Source organism: Sander vitreus, chromosome 11 (genome assembly GCF_031162955.1).
Source record: "Sander vitreus isolate 19-12246 chromosome 11, sanVit1, whole genome shotgun sequence".
Lineage (NCBI taxonomy): Eukaryota > Metazoa > Chordata > Actinopteri > Perciformes > Percidae > Sander > Sander vitreus.
The window spans coordinates 13,745,573-13,768,892 of NC_135865.1; the positions used below are offsets into that span (position 1 = coordinate 13,745,573).

Sequence of the window (23,320 nt, forward strand, 5' to 3'; positions counted from 1 at the left end):
CACTTCAGCAGTTCCACAGCTCCGCCCACCGAGAAAAAGTAAGGAAACGTAAGAAAGAAAGAACATAATTATTATGTTTTTTCTTTTTCTTTCAAGCTAACATATCAAATATATCTCCCCAGGTTACATAAATACGGATTTTCTAGAAATTAGTTATTATTGACAACCAACACCTCCACGTGCCTCATGTTTTTATACGTCACTTCCTGCGCGGCAGACAACCAGCTACCAAATTGTCATTAGCTTAAGATATTTCGCCCTGCTTCGTTCGTACAAACTTTACAACCTTTGCCGTCCTTAGATCACACTGTTGTTCATCTGCTCTTCCACGAATGAATACTCATTTATGTCTAAAACCGCGGTCGATTAATTGCTATACTTATGTTGGTCAGTTTTACTGACGCCGCCAACGCTAGCAACGTTAGCTGGCACAGTTGAGAGAGAGGCTGAAGTAACGTTACAAGTTTACGAACTTTTAGGATAACGATAATTGTACTGCTAACGTTAGTCCAGATGGGTTTACATGGATCACTTGCTTGTTGGTAACTAGATGTTAGGCCATCTCAGAGTGTGACTGATAATTATTTGAATTTGTGAATGAGGTAACGTTAGCGAGTAACGTTAGTTGCAGAAAAGTTCATCATCATGTCTAATCAGCTGACTGCAGAGCAGCAGCGAAAGATTGAGGAAAACAGACGGAGGGCATTGGAGAGAAGAGCCCAAAGACTTGGACAGACTATTCGCAGCGATACCCAGACCTCGTCAGGCCTCAGCAGTACTTCAGTGCAGGTAACGTTACAGCCCTCTAAACAGTGCGTTGCCTCGGATCCTGCTAGCCTGGCTCAACACACAGCTACTGCACCAAAACGGTTTGTCCCTCCCTTCAAAAAAGACTCCTCTAGCTTCAATAACTACAATCAAGGCCCAAAGCAGCAGCAGTTATCTGCTACTAGCAACCAAATCAACCAGAGTAGCTCTGCTTCTACGAGACAGGTACGATTTGTCCTGTAATGTTCGATCATGTATTGTTTGGAGGAAAAATAACAACTTATTTCCCAATTCCTTGTCTTTGCTTGTAGATACAAGTCATTGACCCACTTCCTCAGACAAGAAATCAACATGTGAGCAGCCCTGTCCTGTTTAGTGGAGGAAGCTTTGGTGTGCCACAGCCTGTTCACCCCAAACCTAACATCACCTCCAATAGCTCTGGTGGTGCAGTAGGCCCATTCTACAAGCAAACTAGTAAACCTGCCCAAAGTCCTGCGGCACAGCTACCCTCCAACTCATCAACTTTGAATGCTATACCTGCAAAAAAGCCTGTCATCTCTGTAAGAGGAAAATGTGCAGCTCACACAGAGGGCCGCTTCAGAGTAGAAGTGGGGTACCACACAGAGCTGATTGCTGTTTTCAAATCCATCCCCTCAAAGAACTATGGTTAGTATATGCCTGTGCAACTATGCTGTTTCACAGCTGAGTCTTGATGCTCAATGCTTTTTCCAGCCACACCACTTCTGCGCCCTTGGGGAAGACTACCACAAATGTGGCAAACACTGGATATTGAATCATAAATACATGAGCAACATTTTCTTTTGTTTAAAGAGTAATTAACCATAAACTCTATTAGTGTCTGTACATTTTTTGAAAATTGAGAAAGCTATTAAAAACAATATCAAGACAGAGAGGACAACAAAAACTGTCAACATTGTCGAGCTGATTGAGTTATTTCATGTATATGCCTCATACCAAAAAAACAAACAACAAACCCTCAATAGACGACGAAGGTTATGCACCATCCTGCACCAAATAAGGCTGTGAATCAAACCGTAATCATTTTTAAGTTCTGACTTACAGTTTTGTAGCAGCAGCTATTGTGATTTTCAAATAATACCCAGCCTTAGTTTCACAGTGTGTATGCACATAATCAGGACAACCTGCAAGGCCAAATAATGAATGACTGAACTCCACCATAATACAAACTGTTATCATCTGGCCAAAGCTTTAGAGCTGTCCTCTGTAGAAGAGGCTCAAATCTTTCATCCTACCCAATATACATTTTCTAAATAGGAACACCAAATTCTAAAATTTAGTGATTTTTGTCTGGTTTTGTATGTCCATCTCAATGTCTGCACTGTCTTTTAGAATAATAAAGTATTCTGTTCTGCCTTAGACCCTGCCATAAAGATGTGGAACTTCAGCCTGGAGGACTATCACCAGCTAAGTCTGAACATCAGGGCAATATTCATGGGAACATGCACTCCTTTCTTCCTCTCTGTAGTAGCCTAAAGTTTTCGTGTTCTTTGGGCTGCTGCTGCATCTCGTCTGTCTGTACCCTGTGTTGCAGTGGCGGAAGCAGCTGCTATTGCCTCTGTGTCTTTGAGGCCTCTGGAGGGAATGGAGGCAGTGGACGTCGCCGCAGCCACCAGCCGAGCTCGTGACGGTGCGGCGCTGGGGGCGCTGCTGAAGCTGTGTAACGGCTGGCAGAAACCTGGAGCCACTTTGCGGGGCCAGTGCATCCTGGTGTCGCCGACAAAGTTTGAGGTTGACGTCGGTTACCATGTCGACGTCATTGCAGCATTCAAGCAGATGCCAACAAAGAACTATGGTAAAATTATGCAACTAACGTTCTTTTTCTGTCTTCTTGAAAATCTTTTATTATGTTGTATCTGCATTTTATGACTTCTGATACAGAAGTTGTTTTCTTGTTGTGTGGCAGACATGAAAACAAGAAAGTGGAGCTTTTCAATTGAGGATTACAAGAGTCTCTGTGAGTAACAACATTTGCTTTATTTACCTGGTTTGTCTCTGTTATATTTGCCATCTTATCTGACCGTGCTGTGTTTCATTCCCAGTGGATATCCTCGGTGGGATAGTAGCAGTGGAGGTGGAGCCTCTGCCCAGGGCAGTAGTCCAGGCTTTCTCTTCCAGGTTTGACGGGACTGAAGCCAGGTCTTTAGACATCCCTGAAGCAGACCTCTCCAGCATCGACCCCTCGCTCACCTGCAGCCTCATGCCCTTCCAGAGGGAGGGAGTCAAGTAGGTGCCTTTGGGCAGCCATAAGTGCTCGTTCTGCATGGTGTAGCCAATAACTCAATATAAGGAAACAGCTATTTATCTATAATTTGACCAGTCTTGTAATAAATGAAGAGATAATTATCATAATAAGCCAATATTTCTGTGCCATTGCTCTTTGCTGTGGCTTCGAGTTTGCAGATATAAGGGTGGATTAGAGTGACTTCCACTCACTGTCCTGCTGTAGATTTTAATTTTTAGCATTTCTCTGTGTCCCTGTAGTTTTGCGGTGTCTAAACAAGGCCGTGTCCTCCTGGCAGATGACATGGGTCTGGGAAAGACAGTGCAGGCCATCTGTATAGCAGCCTACTACAGGTCTGAGTGGCCCTTGCTGGTGGTGGCTCCCTCCTCTGTGCGATTCACCTGGGCCGAGGTAAAAAAGCATTCTGCGTGTTAGAAGAAAAATGGTATATTACTTGGTAGGTGTTAGAGTTTATCACTTTGTTTCCATTTAATGGTGTCATTATCGGTCTGCATTAAGTCAGCAGGCACCCTCTTAAGGATATTCTTTGAGTCTCTTTTGACAAACGCTCTCCCTTACACATTATAATGCTGGTTTCTGCTAAAGCTCATTTGCATCTGAAGAATGTTAATACTGTTCCCCAAGGACTGCTTGTACTCTGTAGGTCCCTTATCTTCAGTAGGGGAGATGGCAGTATTGAATTTCATGCTTCCATTTCTTTATCTCATGGGTGCAGATGATAATTTGGATTTCGAAGCATTGGTATATAATGGAGATGTTAACAGTTTGTTTATTTGGCTACTTGAATTATGTTATTCATAAAGATCTGTTTCACCTGACATTGCTGATATAGCTTGAACTATATATATTTTTTTACACTTTGCATATCATTTTAGATGGTTTTTGCCTTTTTAATTTGATCCCACAGAAGAAAGGTAGACTGGTGTTAGACCACAAGGCCATTATGACGCGCCCACACTTGGCATCATTGAAATGTTAGAGCCTCTTTGTCCCTGTTTTCCTTTCACAATTTCAATACATTCAAATTTCATCTCAGGTTTCCCTTTTCTCTGAGTGTGTCTCATGTTTGGTAGCATCTATTCTCTGCTTAACTCGCAGCAGCATCTCCAGGCTGTAGTAGCGGCACATTTTGAGAAGAGCTTTACTTGGCCTTCTGTCTATTAACAAGACAAGACAGTCTGCTCTCTAAATAGATATTTTGGATCAAACACAGTCCCCCAATCAGGAGTTGGAATCGCAGAGGAGGGTTTAGTCGCAGGATGTCGGCCCATTAAAGGACACTTACTCGTCTGGTTTGGCTTTTATCTGCACTTTGTCTTGTGCATTTGGCCGAATCTACTGCACAACATGGGAGCTATAACTTAATGAGTTTAAGCCAGGTTGACAGGCGAATGAAAAGCAAGTATAAGTGAACTGTCAGAAACATTTGGGCCACAGGGGACATTTTTCTTAACTACGTGGTTGGTTGTTTCTAAATGGGAACACTGTGATAGTAGTTAGAATAAAGTAGAAGTGATAAGTAGCAGTCGGTCACAAAAGTATTGAATTTTTCTATGGTGTTCATTAAAAATTTCATAATCTGACACTGAACACCAGTACTGTTATTCTGAGGAATTCCGTAGGGCTGCAGCTAATGATTATTTGTATTGTCGAAAAATCTGTGGATTGTTTTCCCGATTAATCAATTAGTTGTTTGGTCTATAAAATGTCAGAAAATGGTGAAAAATGTTGATCAGTGTTTTCCAAAGCCCAAGATGACGTCCTCAAATGTTTCGTTTTGTCCACAACTCAAAGATATTCAGTTTATTGTCATAGAGGAGTGAAGAAACTAGAAACTAACAATTTATGTTTAAAAAGATGAGATTATTTACTTCTTTTTTTTTCATAAAAAAATGACTCAAACCGATTAATTGTTTATTTAAACAGTTGGCGAGTAATTGAATAGCTGACAACTAATCGATTCATCCTTACAGCTCTAGAATTTAGTTTCACTCTGAGTCTCTGACTTACATGAGTAAGTATCTATGCCTGTAGGCCTTCAGACGCTGGCTCCCCTCCCTGAGTCCTGACCGCATCAACGTTGTGGTGAAGGCCAAAGACAATCTGCGTTCTGGTTTGGTCAACATCATCAGCTACGACCTGCTGAGCAGGATGGACAAGCAGCAGCCAGGCAACCCCTTCAATGTTCTCATCATGGTTAGCTGTGTGATTGAACTGTGCAGTGTTTAGAAATGGCTGTTTTTTGTTTTGCCCTTAAAAGGAATTACTGTATCTTATAGACAAAATATTTGATTTTGTCATTCTGTGCAGGATGAGTCTCACTTTCTGAAGAACATGAAGACTGCTCGTTGTAAAGCAGCTTTGCCTCTGCTGAAGGTGCTTATTCTTCTCTCGTTTATTTCATCTTTTATTGGGATTACTCATTTTGTGACATGTATACCAAAGAGATTATATTTCCACTTGTTAGTGAAATGTACCTGTCCGTTTAAAGAAGCAGATTCATATGGTGTCGAGGTATAACCTTGCTTGGTAAAACTTGGGAAAGGTTCCATTACATTAGGTCACAAATCAGATTTGTGGGGGTTCCATGTTTTGCAAGTACAATTATCCAGATAATTAATTACAACTCTTAGAACAAGATCCAGATTTACATACAATTGGCTGTCATATAGCCTTAACAAACATAGGCTGGACCTTGCAGTCACAGTATGTGTGCAAATAAAACAAAATGTATCCACAATCCATCCCAAAGTAAACATAATTTTCAATTGGTAATGGTTGAGCAACAGAACAGTTATTTCAGCTATATTCCAAGCTCTGTAACATAGAGCATGTGAGTATACATGTCATTCATATGGTCAGCATTACTGATCTTCTTTCTTTGGGCCAAGTATTTCAACTTGGTATTCGACCACTCAACACAAAATCTTGTAAGACAGTTTTTTTTTTTTTTTTTTAAATGGTAAATAACCATTTCAACCATCTGCCCCAGGTTCCGATAGGATCCCTGTACTAATGGACAGCTTCCCCTGTGTCACTGTAGAGAAATCATTGTTTTGCATATGTAGTGTATATGTATGTTGCCTGGTAACATAGATCCACAAACCAGCTGAAGCCAAAACATTGCTGCATTTGGCTCGCTTTTGGGTTTAATTTCTTGCTTTGTCAGCTAGACTCCCTTGGCAGTGCTCTGATCAGAGTTGTTTTTCCATCCTTAGGCAGCAAAGAGAGTGATTCTTCTGTCTGGGACCCCTGCAATGTCCAGACCCTCTGAGCTCTACACCCAGATTCTGGCTGTCAGACCTACACTCTTTCCTCGCTTCCATGAGTTTGGGATGCGCTACTGCGGTGCCACACAGGTATCTTAAACCTCAACAATCGTCTGTCCAAGTGTGATGCTTAATACTGTTGAGCTGTAATTCTAGCACACCTCAGAGAACATAGAAGGCTTTAGGTGTTGGATTAGTGAATATTTATTTATCCGCCTCACTCATATTTATAGGCTGCAGTTCCTTGAATGGAATGTCCAGTATTTGCACTGGGGTGGGAACATTTGATAGGTCTGCTGAGAACAATAGGATTATAAAGGTGAAACTTTAAGTCATACATTGAATCTGTTTTTTAGGTTTCAGCGCATTCCTACACTGATTTCTTTTTTCTCTTCTCCTTGTGTTGCTCTACTCTTGCCACCTAATCTCCTTAATTAATTTTGGTGGGTTCAAGTAGGGAACACGCTACATGATTTAAAGGCCAATTACATTCTTAATTTGGTCATGACCCATTTTGAAGATTGTGGAGTTTTTGCTTTCCTCTGTAAAATTATTTCTACCATGGAAGTCACATCAACATGGCATCCACATAGAGACTGTCCAGCTGGAGCTATCCCAGTTTAATTTCTATGACGGAAACCTGAGCTTTTCAGTCTCTGGCTTGACTTGCATTAAATGTAATCCCTGTGTATGATTAACAAGAAGCTTGACATTGGACACTCCAAGTGTCTCGCTACCTGCTCTTGAGCCTTGTATATGTTGGCTCCATTCTTTTATCCAACCATCTTCTAATATTTTATTAAATTCCTCTCATTTATCCTTCTCTATCCCCTTCCTCTCTAGTCACCTTGGGGGTGGGACTACTCGGGCTCTTCTAACCTTGGGGAGTTGAAGCTGTTGCTGGAGGAGTGTCTGATGTTGCGCCGCCTTAAGTGCGACGTCCTCTCCCAGCTTCCTGCTAAACAACGTAAGGTCGTCACGGTGACCATAGATGGTATCAACACCCGCGTAAAAGCTGCTCTGTCAGCTGCTGCCAAGCAGTTGGCCAGTCAAAACAGCAATGTAAGTTACAAATGTTTACCACAGTCCCGGGAAAAACTAGAAAAGACACAGAATTTGTTGCTTTTAAAATGGAAGTATTCATAAACCTTAAGAAACCAGGCTCTGCTGAAATTTACAGTCTTCCCATTTTAGAAATGAATGCAAAATGAATCGATCCTTCCAGAAAGTGGTTACATTGGACAAAATGACACATTGAAAGATAAGAGGATTACAGAAAATGGTAAGATCCTGTAAGACTAAGAGATGTCATGTTGGCTGAAAATCTCAATCTTTAAATTATCCAATATCCTTAGGTTATCCTAAAATAACCTTTGTTTAGCCCAGGAAAGTCACATGTATTGGTTCTGTCCTCTTCACATGAGGGAGTCCTTTTCAGGCCGCAAGCACACACAAATGCTTTAAAACCGTCCCTGAATACTTCAGCAAGTCTTATCTTAAAGTGCGCATATTGTGCTCATTTTCAGGTTCATAGTTGTATTTAGAGGTTATATCAGAATAGGTTTACATGGTTTAATTTTCAGAAAACACCATATATTTGTTGTACTGCACATTGCTGCAGCTCCTCTTTTCACCCTGTGTGTTGAGCTCTCTGTTTTAGCTACAGAGTGAGGCATCACACTTCTGTTCCATCTTTGTTGGGAGTCGCACATGCTCAGTAGCTAGGTAAGGACTACTAGCCAGTCAGAAGCAGAGTATGAGGGCGCGCCATGCTAGCAGCTAGGCGAGCATTATAACGTGTGTTACAAAGTGACGTTTGTCACTGAGGTAAAGGCTGGACTACAATAGAGCTGTTTGGAGCAGTTTGTGAACAGTGTTTTCTGTTGAAGATGGTAAGTGCCTTTGGGGTGGACTTTGGGCTTTTTCACTTTGTAAACCTATAATGTGCACAAAAAAGATATAACACAATAAAGGAAAGGGAAAAAGCCAAAAAGCATAATATGAGCACTTTAAGTATTTATACACTGATGGGAGAAAGTAGCTTAGCGTGATTGTTAATTATCACACTGCTCCTCAGAGTTATGGCAGTCTTATCAAATCATTAATCAGAATTTCCTGTCCGTTCTTATCTTGTGCTTTTTTTTCAGAAAAGGGAAGAGAAGGAAGCCCTCCTCGTCTTTTATAACCACACAGCTGAAGCCAAGCTGCAAGCCATTATGTAAGTACAGACCCTCTAATGGTCGGGAATCAGCAAGTCGAATCAGCTCAGATGTGATGAGCACTGAGATTAAAATGTGAAATGAATCCGAACCTTTCGTCAAGCCATTGTGACTGCCCTGGATTTGAGATAACTTGAAGAGTTTGAATAAATACACATAGGACTGAATATTTCACTGCTTTTGTTCAAACAGTTGAGAGCTATGTTTCTGTCACTGCCAGGGAGTACATCACAGACATGCTGGAGTGTGGGAGGGAGAAGTTTCTAGTGTTCGCCCATCATAAGTTAGTCCTGGATCATATCATCACCGAACTAGTAAAAAAGGTGAGTCAGATGTACTGATAACAGACTGCACAAAAGCCTTATATACAAAGAAATGTAATTTTGACAGAGTGCATTTTTACTTTTTTTTTTTTTTGCGTGGGAGTTAAAGTCAACTCTTATCAGTAGCTGCAGGGAACAAGTGTGGGCAGCACATTTGAGCTTAGTACTACTACTATTTTTCATTATTATAAGTTTACCAAGGAAGGGTTGTTGATTTGTATTGCTCCTCTACTTAAATCCATTCTGGCCTTTTAATTTCTCTAATAGAATGTCAGTCACATCCGTATTGATGGGTCCACTCCTTCAGCTGAACGGCAGCAGCTGTGTGACAAGTTCCAGTACTCGACTAAGACCTGTGTGGCTGTGCTGTCCATCACTGCAGCTAACATGGGTCTCACTCTGCACTCTGCTGACCTGGTGGTCTTCGCTGAGCTTTTCTGGAACCCCGGGGTAAGCCATGGAAAGTTATTGCTACAAAAATAGCGTGTACTCATTGTGACTACTTTATTAGGAACACATTTTATTTTGTAGTATTTTAATTTGGGACTTAATTTTGAAAGACGGAAAGTAAAAAGTGTAAAGAGAGACTTTCTCAGGAGGAGTTAGGGGTGACCTAAACAGAGCTTACTTGTAATCCTCAGGTGGCCAAATGAATGCAAATTTCCTACTTTCTAGTCTTCTACTTACGTAAATTGGCAATGCTTTGCTAACATCAAAGCTGCGCACCTGCAGCGTCTCCCTGTGAATTGTAGAAAACTTTGTATACCTGCTAGAAGGCAGGAAGAGGGGGAACAAGGGAGGATAGTACTGTCCTTGTTCATATACATACATTGGGATTGAATTTTACTTTTTTAGCTGCTGTTTTTCATCCAGGCATCATGTGAAAATGTCCCACTCCCACTCTCTCTTTATGCTAACAGTGGAGTTTGCAATGACAGAGATGTGACCCGGATCACACTACAGTCAAATAGGGCACTCTAAAATTGGGGAGTAAAGGGGGACAAATCTCATTCATTATGAACTGACTCCTGTACTCCACCTCTGTGCCAGTAACCAAAGCCATTAGGAATCCTAATAGTGCTTTCATTTCAACTTTTGGCAGCTTCAAGCCTGAATAATGACTTTACATTTTATTTATATTTTTCCTCAAGCAGAACACTCGTCAAACTTCAAATGCTCTTTCCTGCAGATTCTCGTTCAGGCAGAGGATAGGGTGCACCGTATTGGACAAACCAGCAATGTGAACATTCACTACCTGGTTGCCAAGGGAACAGCTGATGATCACCTCTGGTATGTGTCAATCAGTGGGCAGTATGACCCAATCACACTGATACTCAAAACAGTTTTAAAGTCTTTTTCCTCCGATATTCCGGTAGTCTTTCACTACTGAGCCAAAACTGAAACATTAGGGGTTCAAGTTAATGTGGGTTGTCTGATATGCATATTGTGACAAGCAGTGAATTGTATTGTATCTGCGCTATTATTATAATGATGTATCTCTTTATTGATCCAGGCCAATGATTCAGGAAAAAATGAATGTCTTGGAGCAAGTGGGTCTGTCTGAGTCCAACCTCTCAGACAAAGCGGTGAATGCCAGCTTCCACTCTAAGGTAAGCTCTGCATCTGTCTATAAATAAAAGTATAATCCTGTTTACACTTTTTAAATAGCATTCACACATTTACATAGATGAAACATATTAACACAAGGCTACACAGTGCAACAGAGCTCACCTAGCTAAATCAAAACGGGTGTCTGTAGATTCAGTTATAAACCTGACTATTTCGGTTTGTTCAGGACCCTAACCAGAGGAGCATCATGGAGATGTTCCAGAGGTCTTTCACTGCAGATTACGACATAGATGAAGTAATCTTATTGGAGGCTGCGAACGAGTGGGAGGACACCCCGCCTGAAAACAGTTCTGGTTAACACCACGGTGTGGTTGGACAAAGCCACGGCAAAAGGAGCATCAAAGACAATTTCAGCAGATGACTTAACCTTTCCATGTTGACAAATTATATTAACATTACTCTGTTTTGCAAGTCCCAGTTCCCATTGTTTTCCCTATCATGACTAAATGTATTTGATTTTTAAAAGCTTACAAATACATGGAAGCCTATTTCCTATTCTGTAAGTCATTGTAATTACAAACTTTTTTAAACAAATGACTTACTTAAATCGAAATAATTACTTCGTATCTCAAAATAATGAGAAACACTCAAAGATAATGACATAGTATTTCAAGAATTCTTAAAATGAGTATCTCAAAAAAATAAATTCTTGAAATTGGCATATGTGTTACGTTGTGTTGAGAAATGTTCCCATTATTTTGAGCTACTAAGCCATTATTTTGAGAAAGTTTCTCATAATGACTTACGTCCGTTTTAAACTTGTTTTTTTTCTTTTATTGGTGAAATTGGGCTTCCATACAATGCTTCAGTGATATTAATAGATGTAAAATATACAAACCTATAAATTTTTTTTGCTAATAAGAGAAAAATAAATAAATGTCTGACTCAAGGTTGTTTTAGAATCCTTCTGAAATTGTAACCTGAATGCTTAGTGGATGCAAATATACTAACAGTTACTCTGGTTTTACCTCAGTTTAATTCATAAACCCCAGTACCAACTGATCTACCAGCGAGCTGCTAATAACACCAAGAACTTTGTGGTGTATTTTATAACTTGATATTCTTAACATCCTCACATACAATAGTCACATTAACGCAGGTATTATCCTCAATTGTAACAGGAAACACATCCAAGCCTAATTACAGCATGGTAGTAGTAAAATTGATAGATTGTTAGCAATCCAACATAGACTGAACTGAAGTCTAGATTCAGCTAAAGGCTTCTTTGAAGTTTGAACTGATTGGTTGCTTTGTGGCGACTGTATGATCCTGGTCTTAGTCTGGAGCTTACAGCTGCTGTTGCGAGCCAAGAAAGCTTATAAACTGTCAACTGCCGTCAGCAGTATTACAAAACTCGATAGGTTTACAAGTACTCCCTTTAAACAGCTAAGTAATATGTGGTCACCACCTATGTCAGATACATGTCTTGTTTATTTCATGATTTGAAGACGAGTGACAGATATTGAATTTTTCCATAATGTTACAGAATAAGCCCACAATACAAGAGAAACAAGTAAGGGTGCTGATTCAATTTGAGTGGTCTGGATCGTCACTTCCTTCTGTCTGTGGGCTGCAGGGATTCAAATGATGTGGGTCACCTGTAAAGTAAAGAGGAAAATTAGCTTCAGTCTTCTGAATGATAACAACCAACACATATTAATGAATTTCCTAGACAGAAAGAACCTATAGAACCAATAAAACTGTATTGTTCAAATTCATCAGCCATAGGACTCGCAGAGGTACATTATGTCACCTAAACCTATTAATATCATCCACAATGCAGCTGGTCATGATTTACTTCACTCTACTCGCCAAAGAGACTGGAAGAGCAGTTTACATCTCAGTTTCAGCTGATATTAGTCACATTATGAAGATCAATAGCCTCATTTTAATCTGAATCAGAAGAGATGCCCCATTTGACTAGTGGAAGCTATCTGAATTGTCAGATGAGAGACGTATCTACTTGCTAGCTACTCTCACTTCCCAGGAAGTATTGCAGTAATTGCAGTGTCCCAGTTCAGGAGCTGGATCCTTTGAAAGATGCTGCCCTCACAGAGAAGGTCTGGCCAAACCTGCATCTCCTCCCCAAATACAATTCTAGCATCAACAAAGACCAAAAGTAGCTGTGTTGTCTAGTTTCCATTATTTACAACTTGCAGAGGCTTTTTCATTGGTCTTATTAATGTGATATATTTACTGCTGACTGATGACCAGTACATTACGAAACTGATGAGGATTGCCTGTGCTCAAACTGACTGGTGCAGAATGGATTGTGGGCTACTAAGGGGTGCAAAGGGATTTATACTGGTTGTGTATGCCGATATGAGCCTTTGGGCGGGAACAGGCCTTTGTTTATTTGTTGTTTGTTTATGACATATTCAGTCTAGAAATGCAGACATTGAAGGATCAAGCCCTTGCATCGGGACAGCTAACATGTCAGTGAAATACTTTCTTCTAATCATTTACTCACTTACTCATACCTTCATTATGGTCATCGGACAGTTCTTCAGTTAAAGATCTTGCCATTCCTGTGTTTTCATCTGCAGAATAGTCTTGCTCTTTTGCTGCAAATAAAATGTATCTTTATTAAAGTCTCAAGTTTACAGTATTTAACTATTCTACCATGACAAATATAGCTGGATGAAATATTGTTTCTAGCAGAAACCAACGAAAACATTAAAAAAACTTTACATTTTTAATCTCCTACATTTTTTATTTATTTTGAACCAGATGGTGTGCCAGATGGAAATGTCATATGTCATATGATTACCTAAAATGGTTGTGTCAGTCTCTCCATCACCGATGAGCTCTGCCTCTGAGCAGATGTCACCAAAGATAAAACGGATCTTCTCCTCTGCATGCTGCTCACTGGAGGAGCCGTGGACTGAGTTGTGGAGGATGTCGGAGGCAAAGCGGGCCCTCAGAGAGTTTGGGGATGTTACCTTAGCTTGGTCAGGGTCTGCGGGGCCCATAGTGGCCCTCCACTCCTCCACTGCATTTTCCTTGGTCAGGATGAGCATCATACATGGCCCCCTGAAACCAACAATGACAGGATGTTCATATACAGTCAGGTCCATAAATATTGGGACATCGACACAATTCTAATCTTTTTGGCTCTATACACCACCACAATGGAGTTGAAATGAAACGAACAAGATGTGCTTTAACTGCAGACTTTCAGCTTTAATTTGAGGGTATTTACATCCAAATCAGGTGAACGGTGTAGGAATTACAACAGTTTGTATATGTGCCTCCCACTTTTTAAGGGACCAAAAGTAATGGGACAGTTGGCTGCTCAGCTGTTCCATGGCCAGGTGTGTGTTATTCCCTCATTATCCCATTTACAAGGAGCAGATAAAAGGTCCAGAGTTCATTTCAAGTGTGCTATTTACATTTGGAATCTGTTGCTGTCAACTCTCAATATGAGATCCAAAGAACTGTCACTATCAGTAAAGCAAGCCATCATTAGGCTGAAAAATCTAAACAAACCCATCAGAGAGATAGCAAAAACATTAGGTGTGGCCAAATCAACTGTTTGGAACATTCTTAAAAAGGAAGAACGCACCGGTGAGCTCAGCAACACCAAAAGACCCGGAAGACCACGGGAAACAACTGTGGTGGATGACCGAAGAATACTTTCCCTGGTGAAGAAAACACCCTTCACAACAGTTGGCCAGATCAAGAACACTCTCCAGGAGGTAGGTGTATGTGTGTCAAAGTCAACAATCAAGAGAAGACTTCACCAGTGAATACAGAGGGTTCACTACAAGATGTAAACCATTGGTGAGCCTCAAAAACAGGAAGGCCAGATTAGAGTCAACAACATCTAAAAAAGCCTTCACATTTCTGGAACAACATCCTATGGACAGATGAGACAAAGATCAACTTGTACCAGAGTGATGGGAAGAGAAGAGTATGGAGAAGGAAAGGAACTGCTCATGATCCAAAGCATACCACCTCATCAGTGAAGTATGGTGGTGGTAGTGTCATGGCGTGGGCATGTATGGCTGCCAATGGAACTGGTTCTCTTGTATTTATTGATGATGTGACTGCTGACAAAAGCAGCAGGATGAATTCTGAAGTGTTTCGGGCAATATTATCTGCTCATATTCAGCCAAATGCTTCAGAACTCATTGGACGGCGCTTCACAGTGCAGATGGACAATGACCCGAAGCATACTGCGAAAGCAACCAAAGAGTTTTTAAGGGAAAGAAGTGGAATGTTATGCAATGGCCAAGTCAATCACCTGACCTGAATCCGATTGAGCATGCATTTCACTTGCTGAAGACAAAACTGAAGGGAAAATGCCCCAAGAACAAGCAGGAACTGAAGACAGTTGCAGTAGAGGCCTGGCAGAGCATCACCAGGGATGAAACCCAGCGTCTGGTGATGTCTATGCGTTCCAGACTTCAGGCTGTAATTGATTGCAAAGGATTTGCAACCAAGTATTAAAAAGTGAAAGTTTGATTTATGATTGTTAATCTGTCCCATTACTTTTGGTCCCTTAAAAAGTGGGAGGCACATATACAAACTGTTGTAATTCCTACACCGTTCACCCGATTTGGATGTAAATACCCTCAAATTAAAGCTGAAAGTCTGCAGTTAAAGCACATCTTGTTCGTTTCATTTCAACTCCATTGTGGTGGTGTATAGAGGCAAAAAGATTAGAATTGTGTCAATGTCCCAATATTTATGGACCTGACTGTAACAGACAGAATTTTGTGTAATATCAATGTCATTTTAAGCCATTCCTGGTAAAGCCTGACTATTCATTCAGAGGACTGTGCTACTGCAAATATATCGTGCTGGATTATGTGATGCTCATGATACATGCTTGGCTAGTATGACCAGTGATTGCTGACATATATGATTGATGAACCTTACCCATTCACTGTCAGTGTATTCAACACCTTTCAAATTTAGAGGGAAAGAGTGATGCACCTGCCTACCTTCTTATTTTGTGTGTTTATTATTAATGAATTGAATTAATTCATTTGGACCAATAGCACGTACGTTCAACTATCCACTACAGTGTGGTCATTGATGCTATAGATATGAATGTAGCAACACATTAACACAAATGACAAAAGACAATTCTTACACTGAAATGCAATTACAGTTAATGCAATTAAATTGTCAACAGCCACAACAGGACATTTTCTATTGAGGGCAGCAACAAACACTGCTTTTCAGCCTGGTGTTAAGTTAATCCTTAAATACATTGTAGGATATAAAGTGGTACCTTAGTTATAAGAACAAACATTCCACAATGGCTAGAATATAAAACTACAGTAAAGGTAGTTTTTCAAGCCGAAGTGCCCAGCTGCACATATCTCTCTGGCCATTGTATCCGAGCAGTTGTGTAACAACCAATTGAAGGGACTAATCGGAGCGGAAGATAACTCTAAAACCTCGATGTGCAGTGGAACAAAGAATGAAATTGAGATGGACTTCCCAGCCACTTGCTTGAGGCTGCCTTGATTTTAAGCAGCTAAGATTACTGTAAGTGCTGTTAGAACTTCCAGTGGCAACAGGAATTAGGGCAGGTCTGCTGTCTGCTGTTGTCACTTTGCTCTTCTCCTTTGCCTGTGGACAGGTCAGGGCAGGTATTGACTTACCGACACATGAATTCCACCAGTTGGTTGAAGAAAGGCTTCTCTCTGTGCTCTTTGTAAAACTCCTCAGCCATCTCCCTCGACAGCACCATCTCCTTCAGCTGCGTTACAGAGAAACCGCTGCCTCTGATCTCATCCAAAATCTTCTCTGTTAAGAGTGAATAGAAAATACATTATGAAGATTATATGATTATTTGTGCACATCTATATAAACACAGGTACATTTTACATTGTTTTAAATGACCAGAAAGGACCTCTGTATTCCTCCATGGCATCAGGTTTGATCACTGCCAGTGTTTGCTGTTTAGGGAAGAAGAAGTTGATCTCTCGCTCTGCCTCTGCATGGCTTTCACTGCCATGCAGTTGGTTGATAGGCTCGTTCTCCACAGCAAACTGGGCCCTTAGACTAAGTGATGAGGGACACATAAGTCAGCATTACAGGTATGATTAGACTGTCACGTACCATCTATATCTAATAGCTAATATTTAATGGTTTTCTAGGAATTATTTTTGGACAAAGTAGTGTCATTTATTGTACTTTGGCTCACCCTGCCTTGTCTGCTTCTACTTCAGCTAGTGATTTTCTACAATTTTAAGACTGCCTTTTAGAAACCCCAGAAACTGGAGTGAACATTGTGCATCATAGGCTGAATGAGACAACAAGTAGTGCAGTCACACGACAAAGATACATTTTAGAGACAAAGTTCTAACTGTCGGAAAATAAACTTTCATGTAGTTGATTTCTTCCTGTGTGGTTGTAGGATGGGAAGCATTCTCTCTCTTTAATCACACATTTGTTTTTAAGAACTTGCAAAAACTGACAAGGTTGAAAATAGAAGTCAAAAGAGAAATACAAAGTTCTTTCTAACAAGCTGTCAGATGGGATAACAGTGAAACTCAAACATTGCTAATTATTCCACAGTGACTTCTCTTTAACTGTGTAAAGGAATTGAGCCACACATCACTTACCATTCAGGACTCTCCTCTCTGGCTTTATTAACATCAGACGGACCAATGATGTTCTTCCAATGATGGACAGCCCCCGTTCTGGCCAGAGCCAAAGCTAGCACTGGCCCACTGGAAATATAAATGTTAAACTTGCAGTAACATACTTCTCTTTAGAATTTTGTAGCGCATGTGCAAGTTACCTGGTCATGCTTCGGAGCAATGCAGGGAAGTAGTCCTCCTCAACATGTTGGAAGTAAAACTGTCTGACCTGCTCCTCTGTCAACATCACTTCTCTTTGGAGAGCCACGATGAAGCCTGACTTGTGGATTTGAGCCAAGATCTCCTCTGCAGAACAATAGATATACAATATACCCTCATTTGCCAGTTTATTAGGTACAGCTAGCTAATGTGGTCTAATATAAGAATCCTGCAATAAATCCTACCTTCATGAAAGTTATAATGTTCATTGTATTAGACTGCATTACTTTTAGCTAGTTGTACCTAATAAACTGGCATAATGTATAGTTTTAATATAGATAGACATATTGTAGTTTGAAAGTGTGACACATTTTTTTGCAGTGATCAATGACAAAAAAATCTAAACTGCAATTGTCATTTAACACCTTTGCTGTGGGAATCAAGAAGCAGTCCCACCATGTCAATATGAACCACCTTAGGGTGTGTACTTGTGCTTGTGTAATTGGCACAAGCCCCACCTCTGTTTTCTCTGGCAACGTCAGGCCGGATAAGAGCCAGTGTCCTCTCCACATGCGCTTCCTCCCCATCCTGCTCTGTTACTGAGGCTGTCCTAAAGTTGGGGAAGAAGAAGGCGAGCTCCCTGCTGGCCTGGTCGCTGTTCTCACTACCGTGCACTGCGTTGAACAGTGTCTGTGTGCCGTATTGTGCCCGCAAGCTGCAGGAAACCAGGGGGGAGAAAGGAGAGGAGAGCAGATGGTTGCTTAGCTGGTGCTCAACCAGAGAGAAGCATAATGTTTGGGTGTGTCTGACGGAGCAGGCGAGAAAGTGCTGTTCGCTTTCCCAGACTTAAGCCTGTGATTGTTTCACACTGTTGCAATCAACGGTGCGTTAGTAAATGTCTATGCTATTAACATATAATAATGTCCTTATATACAAAGACACAGGAATGATCTTCTCATCATACTGTATCTTACAGTTTTAATGCCATTGTTGATGTTTTCTCAACTCTTTTTCTGAATGTAGCATAGGTATAATTTCAGTAACTAACCTTTCTGGTTTATTTCTCCTGGCTTCCTCTATGTCTGCTGGGCCAATGAACTCACGCCATGCTGGCACTACGTTAGCTGAGCCCTCAACCTGAGAGATTACCAGAACATGGGATGGACCACTGGACATAAACTGCACCAAGTCCTCAAAGCAAGCCTACAAACCACAATCACATAAACAAAGAGACAAGAGCATACACATATGTACAGTGAACACATACAACTAGAAACAAGTCTTTTTATGTCTTGAATCAGGGCTTAAATTTACAAGGTGACAAAGAGAAGAAGCAATTAGTATGGATTTATTTTTAAAAGGTTCATAATATACTACTATATTATTTCATCAACGTTATTGCTTCACCTAGCCACCTTTCCTCACATGTTTTGTATTTCTGAATCTCTAATCATTTAGTCTCATCACAAACAGCGGGATAAGCACAAAAAAAGCTGCTTACACAGCAGATCTATTTTGAGCCCTGTGCAAAAATGCAGATGGAAGTGTGATGTATTGCAAACTAATTGAAATGACTTTTGCTCTCCCATGAGGATGTTGACTCAGAATTTAAATTGCCCAGACTAACCTCACAAACACACTAAACCGATCAGCAGTTTGACTAGTATGCCAATTAGTGTTTCTGTATCTGTCAAATGTTTTTTCTTACGTCTTTTTTGTTATTCTCACCATACCTCTTCTGCTTTGTGCTGGTAAAAATCCCGAGCCTCAACCTCAGTCAGCGTGCGTTCCTCGTGGGCCAGGATCTCAAACCCAGCATCTTGAATCTAGCCAGGGGAGTAATGTCAGGATAATGAACTAATATCAGCAGGAAGGCTTGAGATAATCTTGTCAGTGTAAGTCTCTGTGTACCTTCATAATGATCTCATTTGCCTTGCCGTGAGCAACAGCATCTGGTTTGACGATGGCAACTGTGTAGGATTTACTGGCAGGAACTACAGGAGAAAAGAACCGCTTGAGTGATGGACGGTTGCACTAATATGATTATGTTTTTTCCACAGTACCAATTATGCTTTCTTCATTTTCTGACTGCTGTGGCGTCTCCTCCTCGTCTTTCTTCTCACCATCCACCAGACCATCGTCTTTAACCTGACGGACACAACAAAACCAAATAAAAACACAGAATCCCTAAAACATGGGTGTGTACAAACGCTTGCATACCTACTTTCTTGAATGAATAAAATACAGCTGCAACTACTGATTATTTTATATAATCAATAATATTGATTCATCTGCCAGTTATTTTCTAAATTAATTGTTGGGTTTAAAAATGTCCATCCTGGAAACCCAAGGTGATTTCTACAAATGTCTTGTTTTGTTCGACCAGTCCAAAGAAAGTTGCTTTTTCCTTTTCTTTCAAGACAAGAAAAGCAGTAAATGGTCACATTTGAGAAGCTGCAACCAGAGCATGTTTAGCATTTTTGCTTGAAAAATGGGTCCCTTTACTGATTATATCAGTAAGCAAATGGACTCAGCTGCAACCTAGTAGTGTGGTTGTCTGTACAGTTTATCTTGCCATGCATGGATAACTATTTGCTACTCCAGCAATTTTTTTTGTATGTCAGGGGTGTATCAGGGTGGGTGTTATTGACTTGTGTTTGTTGTCTTTTGGTTCCGTTTTTGTATATATTTGTTCTACAACTTCATAATAAAATGCAAAAAGAGTATTTATCAATTAGTAGTTGCTGACTTATTGATAACATAATTAACTAATGGGCCTTTATTACAGGAATACATTTTTACATGTTACAGTAGGAAAAGTACAGGTGTAAATAATTAAATCAATGACGGCTGAATTTCATTTAGCTCCTTCAGTTTCAAGGTCCTAATCCTGCCAAATTGTCATGGCTTACATGGCTGGTGTTAATAGTAACACCTGCATTTCCTACTATGACAAGTCAAACTGCTGCTCAGATAGGACTATTGTTCAGCTCCAAAATGAACGTATGTATGAAGGGATAACTGTACTGTGTATGTGAATGTGTGCCACGTATCTTACTGCTCACCGCTTTGCGTTCACCACCTTGCTCCAGGACCGACTTCTCTTTGGCCAGTTCCTCCACAATCATCCTCTGAAGGAGAGGAGCGTTGGCCCCTCGCAGCACAGTCACCAGCTCCCCACCCTGTTCATTCATCACATAGACCTTTTTGTTTTTTTTTAACCATTCTTTGATTCAAATGTAACTTAACAAGCAGTGACATACAGAGATGCTTTGACTACTGCAGGCCCAGCTAAAAAGTCTGCAACAACAACAAAATATGCTCAAGGATGAGAATTCTGATAAAAGAGTATTAATAACCCAAATGAAATAACGGGCGACAAATTGCATCACCACCAGAGAGATCACAGCTCTATTCATGGCCCTATTTGTTTCTTGCCCTAAAACATTACACCTCTGAGCATGACAGAGCCAGGATAAACGGAAAAATAAAATATAGAAATAACTAGAGAGTGAAATTATTAAGACAGAAATTGTATACAAAGGACAAAAAGGCAAAACACACAGAGATGATGGCTCATGTATACTGAAGCATGTATACTGAAGCATGAACACACACACACACACGTTTACTGTACAAGCATGCATACACACACATCCACTCACCCCATAGAAGAGGAAGGTGGGCTCACATTTCCCTCGATACTTCTCCAAAGCATCAATGTTATCTGCCTCGGCCTGTACCACACACACACACACACACACACACACACACACACACACACACACACACACACACACACACACACACAAATAAATACAAGTTTAGGATTGCTACCTCACAAATTTTGGTTTGAATTTAAATTCTTCACATTTGAAGTTTACTTGGGGCTTACTGTGGCAAAATGTAATAGGTCATCACCCAATTCGTTCTTTATTTTTCGGAGGAGACTAACCACAGCTCGACAGGGACCACACCACTGTTGGTACACATCTACAACTAGAGACAGTGTGTGTGTGTGAGTGTGAGGAAGAGTGGTACAAGCATTCAATCTGCAGTTATACCAATGAACACAGTGGGGCAGCAGCATACAATAAATTACACTCAGATTGACAGACCTTATTCACACAAACTGTTTATTTAAGTTACACCTATAACGTTACAACAGTAATTGAACAGATGCTTAGTGTTGTGACGGTTAGTATTCACTTTTAACGGGACATAACAATAACTCTTTTACTTCTGATCTGAAGTAAATCTTACCTGTTAAACCTTTGGTTGCAAGCATCTCCTCCCACTGCTCTTGGGTTGTGACAGAAGCCTTGACAAAAACAAAAAAAACGAATTAATATCAGGGCTTCATAAAGTTACCTTGAAACATAGCTAGAGGACTCATGTCAACATTACAGACGACAATGTGCTTGTCCAACCTGCAGACTCGCTTCTTTCTTCTTGCCTGCCATTTGTTTAGTCAAATTAAATGGTTATTATATCTTAAAGAGCTAAGCGATATTTTAAAGATAGGTTTAATTAACATGAAGTAAGCCGAGTTGCTAATCACGTTATCCAACTCCTCAGATGCAGCTCGCGCTTGTTTGGACCCTTGGTTGCTCAGCAACGGCGCTTTCCGGCTCCGGAGACATCTCACCGGGGATCTATCATCTGACAGTACGTAAGATTGTGTTGTCGGCGTCGCTATTAATTATCGCCAAAGCAGGTCGTATTTCCTTATTGCCACGCAGTTTGAGCTAATTTTGACTGCCGTGTGCCATTAAACTAATCAGAGTGGGAGCTACAATTATTCTTCTCTCTTTCAACCGCCCCCATGGGTCGCTGTTACAAAACTATTTCTGGAACGTTACAGGAAACAAAACCTTACCTCTGTGTTACCTTTATCCCTGTTCGACTCGATTTTTTCGGGACTTCAAAGCAGTATGTCATTCGAGATCAAGATTATGCGGTAACACTTTATAAAAATGGTACAAAGCATATACTTTGTTTAACTAATGCATAGCTCATGATGATTTAATGCAAGCCGTATCATGAAATCCTGTTGCTCCCCATCAACAAATGATCAAGTCACTATAACTTTTTGTGATTAGTTCACACCATTGACTGTAGGTTCACACTTAACAGATCATCAATTAAGGAGTGTTAATTCACGGTTACTTTATGCAGCCAAATTAGCTGGATTATAGCCTACTTACATACAAGTTTATTTCACACTGAATATGAAGTAACTGTGAATTTAAAAATTTGAAATGCAGGACTTACTTGTATTGAGTATTTTTATAGTGTGGTATTGCTACTTTTATTGAATTCCCCTGAAAACGTGCCTTCAAGTGAAAGTTACTGTAGAGTTACATTATTATAAGTGTAGGATCCAGCATTTTTAGAGCTTCACCCATGTTATCACGCCCTTGCTTCATCAATTTTGACTATTCTCTTTTCTCCTGCATGCCCCTAAACTTTATGGAAGTGCAATACTAAATCACTTGAGTACCCCCTAAGCACAGATTTATTTAGTAATGCTTACAGTATAGAGTGAAATAATAAACATATATCACAATGAGCTTTTGAAACAGTCCCCCACAAAGACAGAGTCTTGCCTTCTTCCTTATTCTTACATTTTTGTAGTTGTACTGGTATTTCATTCATACTCCTGATATACAGCAAAATTCCCCTGTAATTCAAGGCCGTAACCTAAAGTGTTACCCAACTTTTTTACAGTCTTTGCTCAGCCCTAATCTCTGTCCAGTCTTGGTCAAGGCCACAACAAATTACTATTACAATTTTGCACTTGTTGAGCTACTAAAGAAAGCACTATGTTTGTGTGATGTATGTTAGTTTGTGTTGTTACAACTGCTGTAGTAGTGTATTGAATCTATTGTTTACAGCAAGTTATTTAGGTAAATTCATCCAAAAAACACACTATAGGAGTAGTCTCCATCTTCTCTTTGGTGTTGAAACTCTCATACTCCCTCACTCAGTGCTATCCTGACACCTCAAATAGGTTTCCCTCCAACTGTAACATTTCATTTAATAGTGAAATAGGTCCTTTAAAGAG

General features: G+C 40.3%; 2 protein-coding genes across 3 annotated transcripts; one reads left to right on the forward strand and one right to left on the reverse strand.

Moving 5' to 3' along the window:
* The first annotated feature begins 207 nt into the window (after positions 1–207).
* Positions 208–11,381, forward strand: smarcal1 (SWI/SNF related, matrix associated, actin dependent regulator of chromatin, subfamily a-like 1). 2 transcript variants are annotated; one of them, XM_078261730.1, is made up of 17 exons: positions 208–993; positions 1,080–1,434; positions 2,168–2,218; positions 2,342–2,602; positions 2,714–2,764; positions 2,850–3,033; positions 3,292–3,442; positions 5,087–5,248; positions 5,363–5,428; positions 6,271–6,411; positions 7,165–7,383; positions 8,469–8,539; positions 8,761–8,863; positions 9,131–9,313; positions 10,053–10,153; positions 10,377–10,473; positions 10,659–11,381. In XM_078261730.1, exons 1-17 carry the CDS (start codon positions 646–648, stop codon positions 10,788–10,790), a joined length of 2,676 nt encoding a protein of 891 aa, XP_078117856.1. In that variant the 5' UTR covers positions 208–645; the 3' UTR covers positions 10,791–11,381. The 2 variants fall into 2 exon arrangements, with proteins under 2 accessions (XP_078117856.1, XP_078117857.1); XM_078261731.1 differs by lacking the exon at positions 7,165–7,383.
* A 190-nt stretch (positions 11,382–11,571) lies between these two features.
* On the reverse strand, positions 11,572–22,092 carry nme9 (NME/NM23 family member 9). The gene is made up of 17 exons (XM_078261732.1): positions 21,684–22,092; positions 21,517–21,574; positions 21,149–21,252; positions 20,919–20,990; positions 20,319–20,435; positions 19,317–19,401; positions 19,165–19,247; positions 18,987–19,079; positions 18,302–18,456; positions 17,772–17,968; positions 17,256–17,400; positions 17,077–17,184; positions 16,362–16,513; positions 16,111–16,255; positions 13,263–13,525; positions 12,973–13,056; positions 11,572–12,090 (listed from the first exon to the last, which is right to left on the reverse strand). Exons 1-17 carry the CDS (start codon positions 21,714–21,716, stop codon positions 12,020–12,022), a joined length of 1,965 nt encoding a protein of 654 aa, XP_078117858.1. The 5' UTR covers positions 21,717–22,092; the 3' UTR covers positions 11,572–12,019.
* Between the last annotated feature and the right edge of the window lie 1,228 nt (positions 22,093–23,320).